This window comes from Penaeus chinensis, chromosome 28 (assembly GCF_019202785.1).
Source record: "Penaeus chinensis breed Huanghai No. 1 chromosome 28, ASM1920278v2, whole genome shotgun sequence".
Lineage (NCBI taxonomy): Eukaryota > Metazoa > Arthropoda > Malacostraca > Decapoda > Penaeidae > Penaeus > Penaeus chinensis.
This window is the reverse complement of record NC_061846.1, coordinates 21,391,403-21,403,902: the sequence shown is the minus strand read 5'-3', so window position 1 is coordinate 21,403,902 and position 12,500 is coordinate 21,391,403. Positions and strand designations below refer to the sequence as shown.

At 40.5% G+C, this 12,500-nt stretch overlaps 1 protein-coding gene across 1 annotated transcript in view; it reads left to right on the top strand.

Moving 5' to 3' along the window:
• Window positions 1-12,500, top strand: part of LOC125040248 (transformation/transcription domain-associated protein-like) — a 36,652-nt gene that overhangs the window by 2,086 nt on the left and 22,066 nt on the right. The window contains 5 exon segments of the mRNA XM_047634801.1: window positions 1-142; window positions 1,143-1,337; window positions 1,699-1,865; window positions 2,198-2,433; window positions 2,923-7,623. The exon segment at window positions 1-142 is cut by the window's left edge and continues 47 nt beyond it. Coding sequence (XP_047490757.1) covers window positions 1-142; window positions 1,143-1,337; window positions 1,699-1,865; window positions 2,198-2,433; window positions 2,923-7,623 — 5,441 coding nt within the window.

Here is a 12,500-nt window from a genome sequence, read left to right as displayed (position 1 = left end):
TGAGCAGTTAAAGACATATCTGCGGCCTATACTTACCCTCATGTTTCGCCTGTTAGAGACTGACAATGAGGAAAATGTCATGGTCTGTCTTCGCATTATCATTGAACTCCACAAGACTTTCAGACCGCAGTTTAGCCCAGAGGTGAGTAGTGATATGGTTAACGATAAGGTACATACAATTGGGAAGTAGATGCTGTATTGGATGTACTTCGACTACGAGGGAATGTGCACTGTGGTGGGAATGATGCATAGTTCAAATGGACTTAAGGTGTGTTTTCTTTAGTGAAATTATTTAAGCAACGATACTTTCAAGGTTGATAGTTTTTTTTTTTTTTTTTTTTTTTTATACATACAAATGGGTTTGTGGGAAAGATGCTTTTCTTCCTGGTTTATATATATTTAGATATTTTTTTATGAGATCCAATGTGAAACAAAGATTACAATGCACAGGTAGTATTTAAGATAATAATTAGCTAATTGATTAATTATCTTTTTGTTATACTTACCACTGAAGAAAAAGTGTGATCACTGCTAGTGCCATATTGCTTAGTTAAAAAAAAAAATACTGAGTATTACTGACACACTAAAGTTTTCCTGTGTAATTAAGTGAAATGGGAAGATTTGGCTTTTCTGAACTTTTTAAAAGGTACTTGTCGGTATGATTTTCATAATATTTTAAATAGTTTTTTCTTACATCTGATTTAATTCTACTATATGCATATATGTAGTTACACTTACCCCTTTCCAAAGTGCTGGTCAACCTGTTGCATAAGGCCACTAAAGTTGGCCAAAGTGCAGGATTCCTTTACTTAAGCATCTATTTGTACTAATCTGGTAATTTCAGTTGTTTATCAGGAATCCAAGTGTTTAGCCAACTCTTTTTAGCCAATACATGATTTTTCTACACTATTTATTGTGTCCTGTATAATGTTGAATCAGTACAAAGGCTCACTTTGGTAAAATTTGAGTGTCAAGTATTTGTTGACACCCAGGTCTTTGAGTTGAATGAGAGTCCAGGATAATTAATGTTCTAAATTTCAAACAAAGATCTGTAAATTCTTATTAAAATTTTTAAGGGGAAGCCAGGGTGGATATTTTTAAAAGTTTGAAGTTTATTTATTTTTTCCTTCTTTTTTCATTAGATCCAGCAGTTTCTTCAGTTTGTCAAAAATATGTACCAAGACCTGCCCAACCACATGAATAAGATCTTTGAACCTCGGCCTGTAATACGTGTAACTGATCTCTCGGAGGTTAATGTCGAGGCGCTCCTGCAAGAGACTTTCACCATTACACCTATTCACACAGAGAAAAAGTTGCAGGATGGCACCTCCATAACTGTAAGTGCTGTGGAAGATCTACAAGAAGTAGTTCCTTTTTTTTTCTTTGTCTATTATTTATGCTTTTATTGAATTCTTATTTCTTTTGGTACTCCTGATATTGGATATATTAAGTTTAGGTTTGTGTGACAAAGAAGGTCATTGTTATTGTTTAAAACTTATTTATGTTGCTTCACAGATCACATTATTCATTTAAATCATGTGGAAATCTAGGATTTGATTTTAGAATGTGAACTAATTCTTGTACTTATGCTGCACAAGTGATATTTTCTTTTTAGATTGAGAAGAATATATGAAATGTTTAATTTCATTATCAAAATAAGACGGTATGACTTAAACACAATATTCTGTTTTATTCCAGTATAATGTAATCCCTCGTGCGGTGCTGTCCTTAAAGGTACTGACAGAATTGCCCATTATTGTGGTGCTGATGTTTCAGCTGTACAAACAGCAGGTTTACCAAGATGTAGCTGACTTCATCCCTCTCATCATGAACACAATTGTTCTCCAACCATTTGCACAACACAGGTAAATGCAAGATTTTTCACAGCACAAAGAACATTCTCTTTTATTTTGTTGTGCTTTGTTGGTTAAGCAGGGAAGAGAATATGGATTTACTTGTACTCTTACTCTCTCCGATAATGTACATCATGGAAATATCAAAGAAAAAGGGAAATAGAATGTTAATTTTAATGCATCAATTTTTCATTTGGAACTTAATGTAACTTTTTATATTTCTGTATACTAAAGATGCGGTATTCCCATGTCTGTATTCGTGTATGTTTGATATATATATGCATTCTTTTTATCCCCATCTAAACTCATGCCATTCATAAACTTGAAATTCCTTCTGATTTCAGGGAGCATGAATCGTTCAACAAGGAAGTGTTTGTTGACCTTATTGCTGCACAGATCAAGACTCTGTCCTTTTTAGCATACATCCTGAAGATCTACCAAGATGTGGTTGCACAGCACTCTACAAAACTGGTCACTGGGATGCTCACGCTCCTCTCTCTCTGCCCCAATGAAGTGGCTCATCTGCGCAAGGAGCTGCTGATTGCCACGAAGCACATCTTGGCACTTGAACTAAGAAATAGTATGTTTGTACTGCTCTTTGTTCTTGTGCTGGTCGATCTGTAGACTAGTTAACCCAATGGCGACGGGTCACGGCTATCGCCGTCATAACAATACGCCCGATTTGAGGCGTGCGGCTGTCCGCAGCGGCGCCGCGCCAAAACGCCCCGAGGCAATGATTCGGCTTGATGTACCGAATTCACGCGCTCAGAGTCGGCGCGCTGCCGCCGTTCGCCAGAGCGTAGAGTTTTTTTAAATTTTCTATACCCGACGCCATTGGGTTAAAATTGAGTGTGATATTTTAGCATGATGATTTGTTATATTGTTAACAGTAAATGCTTCCAGCAATTGAAAGAGAAAAGATCAGGTGCAGAGTAATAATACTGGAGTGTGATTATGAGCATAGATGTAGGGTAACAATGTGGAGGAGTAGAACTGATTTTTGTTTTATTTTATAATATTTCTCAGATTGCTTTTCATAGTATCCTCTAATACACAATGTTTCTTTCAGGATTTGTCCCTCATATTGATAAGCTGTTTGACGAGAGCCTTTTGTTTGGAAGAGGCTGGACGGCGCATGAAACCCTCCGCCCATTGGCATACTCAACATTGGCAGACTTGGTTCATCATGTCCGTCAGCAGCTGGACATGGGAGCCCTGACCCGTGCTGTCCATCTCTTTTCGAAGAATATACATGATGAGACTCTTCCCACAAGCATCCAAACAATGTCATGCAAACTGTTGCTTAACTTGGTAGATTGCATTCGGTCTCGCAGTGAGGCTAATCCTAATGAGCCAGGAGCAGGCAGGGACCTATTGATCCGTATGCTTCATGTCTTTGTGAATAAGTTTAAGACTATTGCACAGCTCCAGTTGCCGTACCTGAAAAACAAACAACAGCTCAACAGTGCATCAAGCAGTTCTCCTGCAAATAACAGCAGTGGAACATCCAGTAATAGCACAGCAGGTCCAGAGGAGAGGAAGGAAGACATTAGACTAAGCATAACAGAAATGGACAACAAAGACAAAGAGTCCCAGAGGATTGGCTTTCCACCGAATGTGACAGTGAATTACAGTGTGTCAGACTGTCGAGCACTAGTCAAGACCCTTGTTTGTGGAGTCAAGACAATTACATGGGGTTGTGCCTCGTGCAAGTCAGCAGTTGATCCTGGTCTCACCCTCAACAAGTCCTTTCATCCAAAGGAAACCCTTGTATTTATCCGTCTAGTCAAGTGGGCCATGCAGGCATTGGATATCTACACACTAAATGCACCCGGTAACCAACAGCCTTCTGGTCAGCGAGGACAGGTGCCTCAGACTGTCAGGTCCAAAGAGGAGAAAGAAGTATTAGAACACTTTGCTGGAGTCTTTATCATGATGAATCCAGCCACGTTCAGAGAAATATTTTCCACAACTATTGATTATGTTGTTGAGCGGATATACCACAATACCGCACTGCAGATTGTAGCCAATTCCTTCCTTGCCAATTCTACAACTTCACCAATATTTGCCACCATACTTGTGGAATATCTCTTGGGTCACATGGAAGAAATGGGAACCTCCATGGACAGATCTAATTTATACCTGAAGTTATTCAAACTAGTCTTTGGGTCGGTGTCACTCTTTGCAGCAGAGAATGAGCAGATGTTGAAGCCCCACCTCCATCAAATAGTCAACCGGTCAATGGAGCTGGCCATGAGTGCAAAGGATCCCTACAACTACTTTTTGTTGTTGCGAGCCCTCTTCAGGTCTATTGGAGGAGGTAGCCACGACTTGCTGTATCAGGAGTTTCTACCTCTGTTGCCCACACTCCTGCAGGGACTCAACAGCCTGCAAAGTGGCCTACACAAGCAACACATGAAGGACCTATTTGTAGAGCTGTGTCTTACTGTACCTGTGAGATTATCCTCTCTGCTGCCATACCTCCCAATGCTCATGGATCCTTTGGTGTCGGCTCTTAATGGCTCACAGACTCTCATTTCACAAGGACTCAGGACCCTTGAACTGTGTGTGGACAACCTTCAGCCTGACTTTCTGTATGAGCACATTCAGCCAGTGAGGGCAGAGTTAATGCAGGCTCTTTGGAAGACACTCAGGAATCCCAATGACACCATTGCTCAGGTGGCCTTCCGTGTCCTTGGAAAGTTTGGTGGTGGGAACAGGAAGATGATGATCGAACCACAAAAGTTAGAATATAGTGAACAGGAGACCCCAAGTACCTGTATCACTATCCACTTCTCAGAGCACAAGTCCCCCATCATGCTGCCAGTTGAGAAAATAATTGAGACAGCTTTCACTGCCCTCAAGACCTCCACTACGGAACCCTGGTACAGGCGCCAGTGCTGGGAGGTGATCCGCTGCTTCCTCATTGGCTCCATGCAGTTTGATGAGGAAAAGCACATGGTCAACAAGTTGTTCACACACCCTAACTTCAGGGAAGAGGAGCTCTTAACAGTGCATGGACCATACTATAAGTGTCCTGATGAACAAGCAAGGCAAGTGCACCAGATGGCTGTAACTGCCATGTTTGTTGCAGCAGCCATTAAGGATCTTCGGAAGAGTGTATTGCCGACAATGGTGTCGCTAGTAAGGCATTACACAATGGTTGCCATTGCGCAACAAGCTGGACCTTTCAACATGATGGGTCGCTGGACCAAGGTACAGGGGATGGATCCTCTTGTTCTGATTGATGCTCTAGCTGTCATTATGGGACATGAAGAGAAGGAACTCTGTAAACCAGGACACCTAGCACTTGTTCTCATCATGGAAGCTGCCACAAATATTCTTGGAACAAAGGAGAGAGCTTGTCAGTTGCCTCTCATGGAATATCTTGTGGAGAAGATGTGTGGTCTCTGTTATGAACGTGCTTGGTATGCAAAGCTTGGTGGGTGCATTGCTATCAAGTTTTTATTTGAGCGTATGGCACTCAAATGGGTTTTAGAACACCAATTCCCATTTTTGCGTGCATTGCTCTTTGTCATGATGGACCTGACAGGTGAGGTCTCAAGTGGTGCAGTAGATATGGCCAAAAATAATCTGGAGAGGATGTTGCAGGTATGTGGAGCTCCACTGGAAGGAGAAAATAACACTGATGAAATGAGACAGATACAGAGCAAATCCCTTCATGATGTAACCCATGAGTTGGTACGGCAGGTCACATCTCCAAACACAACAGTGAGAGAGCAAGCCATGCAGAGTCTTCATGTTCTAGCAAAACTTAGTGGCAGAGGAGTCACTGAAGTGATGCAGCCTCACAAAGATGTATTAGCAGACATGATTCCACCTAAGAAACATCCTCTGCGACAACAACCAGCCAATGTTCAGATTGGTCTGATGGATGGCAACACATTCTGTACTACCCTGGAACCTCGCCTATTTACTCTTGACCTCAGCCTACAAGAGCATAAATTCTTTTTCTCAGAATTACACATGCTGGTAGAGACAGAAGACTCCTACTTAGCAAAACTCTCTTGTTACAAAAACATAGGAAATCTTGTGCCTTTAAGGAAGTCTGCCCTGAAGGCTCTTGCTGCCTGTCATTATATCCCTCAGATAAGAGAGAAAATCTTCCCAACTCTGTATAAAGCGTTGAATAATTCATCGCATCCTGAGCTCCAAGAGACTGCTTTTGAATGCCTAAAGAAATTCCAGAGTGGATGCCAGGTAGACATGGAGATGGTCCATTCTGCTATGCGTCCTTTGCTTGGGCAGCTGTTTCACCATAGAAGTGTCACTCTGCCTGTCATTCACAGACTCTCTTACTTGACCCAACTCTTCCCATACACCTTTAATGAAAAGCTATGTGAGCAACTCACACAACACTTAAAAAACCTAATAGAAATGGCTATTATGAGCAGAAAGCAAAATACATCTGTGACCAAACAGGATAATAATGACCTCAAGCTTTGTGCCAACATTGTTGGTATTTTCCACCAGATTCCAGCAGCATCAGCAAGATTTGTAGAAGCATTGTGTAAGCTTGTGTTGCAGACGGAAAGAGCTCTATTGATTGAGGCTGGTAGCCCCTTCAGAGACCCACTAATGAAGTTCTTGTTACGTTACCCTGCTGAAACTGTTGAATTGTTCCTCTCAGAGCCCCATGCCCGTGATCAACAATGGGGAAGATACCTAGAGTTCCTAGTACGGCACAAAGAGAGCAGTCCATTCCGCCAACACTTACAGACATGTACAGACAAGGTTCTGACTGTGCTCCTTGCAACCCCAACAGCTGTACAAATTGCAGGACTTCAGCAGCAGCACTACCAGCAACAGCCTCTCACCATTGCAGACCAGGCACAACTTCAGTACTTGGCCATTCGCATCATTTTACTGCTGTCTCGACAGGATGACCAGTGGCTTGCAGCTCAAAGCCAGCTAGTTATGGCAATAAGGAATCTTTGGATTTCTGATGAATTCCAAGAGCGACATCACTCTGCTGAGAACACTGATTTCATCCACTGGAAGGAACCTCGCATGGTGGTGTCAATTCTTTTGATGTATTTCAAGCATCATACAGATGACATTAATCTGCTGTTCCAACTACTACGAGCATTTATTGGGAGATTTATTCCGGACTTCCAGTTCTTGCGAGATTTCCTTGAACAAACAGTTGCTCAAACCTACACTGTAGACTGGAAGAGATCAGCTTTCTTCCAGTTTGTGGAGGTCTTTGAAGATGTGTCAGTAGCACAGGAATTGAAGGCTGTTATACTGCAGTACATCATCATCCCTTGCCTCACGGTTAGCTTGGAGAATGGGGATGGAGACAGGCTCATAGGATACCCTCCTGCACCAGACCAAGACCATCCTGACAATGTTGTCTCAGTTTTCATCACACGAGTCATCAACCCAGACGAGCCTTTTGTGTACAGCGATGCAGTAAGGATTCTGCTGCTGCAGCTCTCCTGTCTGTTGGTGGAGCAGGCTTCGGCTCACATCCATGATGCAGGCAACAAGAGACAGGGTCAGAAATTGAGGCGCCTCATGACATTTGCTTGGCCTTGTTTGCTCTCAAAGAACTGTGTGGATCCAGCCACCAAATACCATGGACACCTCCTTCTTTCACACATCATTGCCAAGTTTGCCATCCATAAGCGCATTGTACTGCAAGTGTTCCATAGCCTCTTGAAAGCCCATGCTATGGAAGCAAGATCTGTGGTACGACAGGCCCTGGAGATCCTAACCCCTGCAATGCCAGTCCGCATGGAAGACGGTGAGTATGGCACTGCAAGCAGAGTCTCTTTGTTTATATATAAGATAATTCTTCTCTTGTTTACATCATTGTATATGCAGTAATGTATATTGAGGTCTTTACATTCTATGCAAGACAGTTCTCTTCATTCATTTATGCATGACCTACTTGATGCACTGTTTGTGGAATTGTCATAAAATATCTGAGCATTATCATAAGTGTCAGAATTTGGTAGTATTGGAGGTGATTTGTAGGTAAGATTCTGGCTGTTGTACCAGCTGTGATCGTAGATAGCCATAAATGGACAGTAATAACAGAGCAACTTACTATCACTTACTAACATCTGCATGATGAACACAAGTCTTGATGAACAGGACAAAAGAATCTTTATGAAGCAGTTACAGTATTTGACTCTGTTCGTTTTTAGATAATTCGACACTGCCAGAATTTTTGCGACAGTCAGTGAAAGGTAAGCTTTTTACCCACGACTGCGCTGACAACTCCTGAGAGCTGGTTATTTACTTTTATCCATCACCTTGGCTTCAGTCGCATGTGCCTTGTACGTGCATGACCAGGGAGACATGACAATCTCGACCTGTCTGGGACCAGTCTTCCTTGGGCAGGACTGATTTTAAGCCTACTTGGCATCTGTGCTGCATGGTACCTGCCCGGCTCTTCCTGTTGATAGTGCAGGTGTCAGTGAGCTCAGGATTGTCATGTTTTTCTATGGTTTTGTTATTAACAAAACTAAGCGTGGATAATGACCATGAACAAGGGAAGTTACCTTGGAAGTTCAGTCATCCAGGACTTGGCATGTTAAGTGTTATTGATAGTGGGGTTAAGTGAATGAGAGATAATCCTGTGTGAATAATGCTAGAAGTTTAAAGTTGCTCATACAGTGATGGAAGAATGAATCTTTATTTTTGATACACATGGCACATTATCACATGAATTTTTGAACCATGATAAATGTGCTGTATGAAGATGTACCTGTTTCACAGCATGATGTGATTGTGCTCCCATTTGTCCATCTCAGCTGAATCTCCTTGATTATGTCTGGAAAGGAAACTGATATGGAGGTGCATCAAGGAGTTGATCTGTATTACTCAGAAAAAAACATACATATTTGTTCTCACACACTCATACACTCACACTTGTACACTCACACTCACACTTGTACACTCACACTTGTACACTCACACTTGTACACTCACACTCATACACTCACACTCATACACTCACACTCATACACTCACACTCATACACTCACACTCATACACTCACACTCATACACTCACACTCATACACTCACACTCATACACTCACACTCATACACTCACACTCATACACTCACACTCATACACTCACACTCATACACTCACACTCATACACTCACACTCATACACTCACACTCATACACTCACACTCATACACTCACACTCATACACTCACACTCATACACTCACACTCATACACTCACACTCATACACTCACTCTCATACACTCACTATCATACACCCACACTCATACACCCATACTCATACACCCTCACTCACTCACTCACTCACTCACTCACTCACTCACTCACTCAGGTACTCATACATATTTGTTCTCACACACTCATACACTCACACTTGTACACTCACATTCATACACTCACACTCATACACCCACACTCATACACCCTCACTCACTCACTCACACTCACACTCACTCACACTCACACTCACACTCACACTCACACTCACTCACACTCACACTCACACTCACACTCACACTCACACTCACACTCACACTCACTCTCTCTCTCTCTCTCTCTCTCTCTCTCTCTCTCTCTCTCTCTCTCTCTCTCTCTCTCTCTCTCTCTCTCTCTCTCTCTCTCTCTCTCTCTCTCCAATAAACATATTCACACTCATTCATACACATCCACATCCAGCTCCACAAGCACAGTTGAGTATATATATATGTAAGTGTGAGTAAAGACATGTCTGCTTTTGTAATACTACTTGTTAAGGAGTAAGTAGTCCACAGCAGCTTTAAGTCGAGCACTCATGTTAAAAAGGGTTAAGTTTGGAATTTGTGATGGGGTGGTCTTAACCGTTTGGTGGTGGGAAATTATCATCTATAGTTTTTTAAATGACGAGAGAGTGAATATCGATGTTAAACAAAATTGACACATATTACATTGATTTATATATTTATGGATATTTTTTGGGTGTTTCTTGTTGAGAGCCCTGGGAGTCTATGAGTTTTCCATGATACACTTATCATTTAGATCATTATTTTGTGTTTGACAGTGGCATCCCATGAGATTATGTTTATACTATATTTAGAATTGGTGTATGTAGTGTCATGGATGGCGAGATGTGGGAAGGGGACTATACCCATCTTGTTAATGTGAAGAATTTTCTACTTGCTAGTTTAATGATATTTACATTGTCGTTAACCCAATGCCGCTGGGAAAATGCTGTGCTCATTTTAATTTTTTTTGTGAGATGTATCTGCACATAGATGGCTCTGTGAGTGCTTAGCCATAAAGGAGTCAATTAGTAGACCTTGTGACCTTGTCTGATTTCACCTTTCCTTGAATTGGTGAGAAAAACTTATTTTTTTCTAATGCTATGAATATTGATGGTGTTATTTTTATTATAGACATTATAATTACTATTATTACTATAAACCTTAGTAACCGGAAAAGCAGGAACGTAAAATATTTTTGTAAATCAAGGAGAAGGGTAAACAGGCAAGACAGACAGTACTCGTAATTGGCCCATTGGTGACTTTGTACAGGTGTAGCCATCTATGTGCAAAAACTCACAGGGGGGCCTTTCATGTACATACATGCCATGCCTGGTGGCATTGGATTAATGTAGCTTTTAGTCAGGTGAACAGTAATTCAAGTGATAGTTGCATAATGAAGGAGCTGCTGTGATATATATAATTGAGTTACAACAGAAAACTTGTGCTGTAGGTGCATGACATTTAAAGTACTAAGTAGATACACTTTAATCTTTATATTACTAATTTTTGTGCCGGATCTTTAAATGATCAATTGATAAGGTGTTACTCGTTTCTCTCCTCTCTTCTTTCCTCTCTTTCATCTTTTCTCCTTTCTCTTTATTTGTCTGTCTCTGTCTCTCTGTCTGTCTATCTGTCTATCTGTCTGTCTCTCTGTCTCTCTGTCTCTCTGTCTCTCTGTCTCTCTGTCTCTCTCTCTCTCTCTCTGTCTCTCTGTCTCTCTGTCTCTCTGTCTCTCTCTCTTGTCTCTCTGTCTCTCTGTCTCTGTCTCTGTCTGTCTGTCTGTTATTCTCACACACATTATACTGAAAACATGTGCACTGAAAAGACACTCAAAATACAGAATGCATGACCCTTCTGATGGTGTAGACCTCCAGTATGAAGATCACTGATTCATTGCAGTTTCATGATCTTCTATTTCTTTGTCTTGCTATGGCAGTGATTATCATATCTATCTGAGCAGTTTGGGTAAAGTTCTTGTATGTAAAAGGTACATAACAGAAATGGCTTTTTGAAATATATGGTAATGTGTTGGGCTTGCTGTTGCTACAGTCACGTCTACATGAATGTTTGTTTTTCTTTTTACTTTTTTTTTTATTAACTAATTCATTTTTTTGGTACTGTTATGGTAGTGTGTGTTTTAAGATTAGTATGTGCCTGTATCCCATTTATGTGACTTACATTGAGAGAAATTGCCATCCGTTGTATTTACTAATGTGTTTTTTTTTATTTTTTAAATCTTGTTGCTTATCAGTTTTCAAGTCAATTCTTCTTTCATTGTAGCAAAGAATGTTCTTATTTGTGGGGTATTTGTGGTTACCAAAAGGTCTTATAAAAAGCAAGATTTACAGGTGCTTGCTATTTGTTTACTTTTTTCTTGTATTGTTTTGTTGTTACTAGTCCTAACTGAATGCATACTAATTATTTTTTTTCTTGTTTGCTCCTTGTATAATAGAGCAATTGATGAATGGAATGAGGCAGAGGGGGGCTGGAAGGGAGAGTGAGAGAGGTGGTGAGAGAATGGTGTAGGAACCAAGGAACAGTTGGAGGAAGGAGTGAAAAGTCTAGAGTAAAAATGGGCTTCCATTAATGATTCGTTATCAAGGACAAGGTCATTGGACTACAAACATAATATAGTTATGAAGAAAAAGGAAGGGTTTTGGTGAGACCTTGGAGAAAATGGAGAAGGGAAAGGAGGATGAAGAGGGAAAAAGAAAAAGATTAGAAAAAATGATAATAATAAAAGTAATGACAATTAGGATGATAATGAGGTGATAGAAATGAAGAAGGAAAGAGTGATAGGATCAAGTAAATATAGTGGAATGGGAGAGTAATATGAGTGCTTAGTTTACAAGTTCTTGGAAGATTTTATGTTAATAGTTTGCATTTGTAAAAGCAGAAAAAAAACTTTATTCTTTCTTGTTTCCAGATTTTGGATATTTAGTATGAAAGCAGACTCTTAGATGTGCAGTTTGTGTTGATTTTCATAATAAGCTGCACGTGAGATATAAATGCGTATTAACCCAATGACATCAGGATGGGAAGTGCATACATGCTAAGTCCACTTTGATTTTTGTTTGCAAATTTTGTTTACAGATGGATGGCTCCATGGAAGCTTAGTCACCAGAGTTGATTACTATCTCAACTGTTTACCCTTTTCTTTGATTTTCGAAAAAAAAATAAAAAAATTATCTGTTATTATTTATTGATAGTGACAATGTGAACAATAATAATAGCTTTAATACCAATAGGTTTGGGGAAAAAATACAAAGAATGGGGAAACCAGGTAAGGTCATGAAGGGCCTACTTATTGACTCCTTGGTGGAGCCCGCTTTGTGTAAAGAAAATTCGCAAAACAAAACCACAGTGTACAGTACATG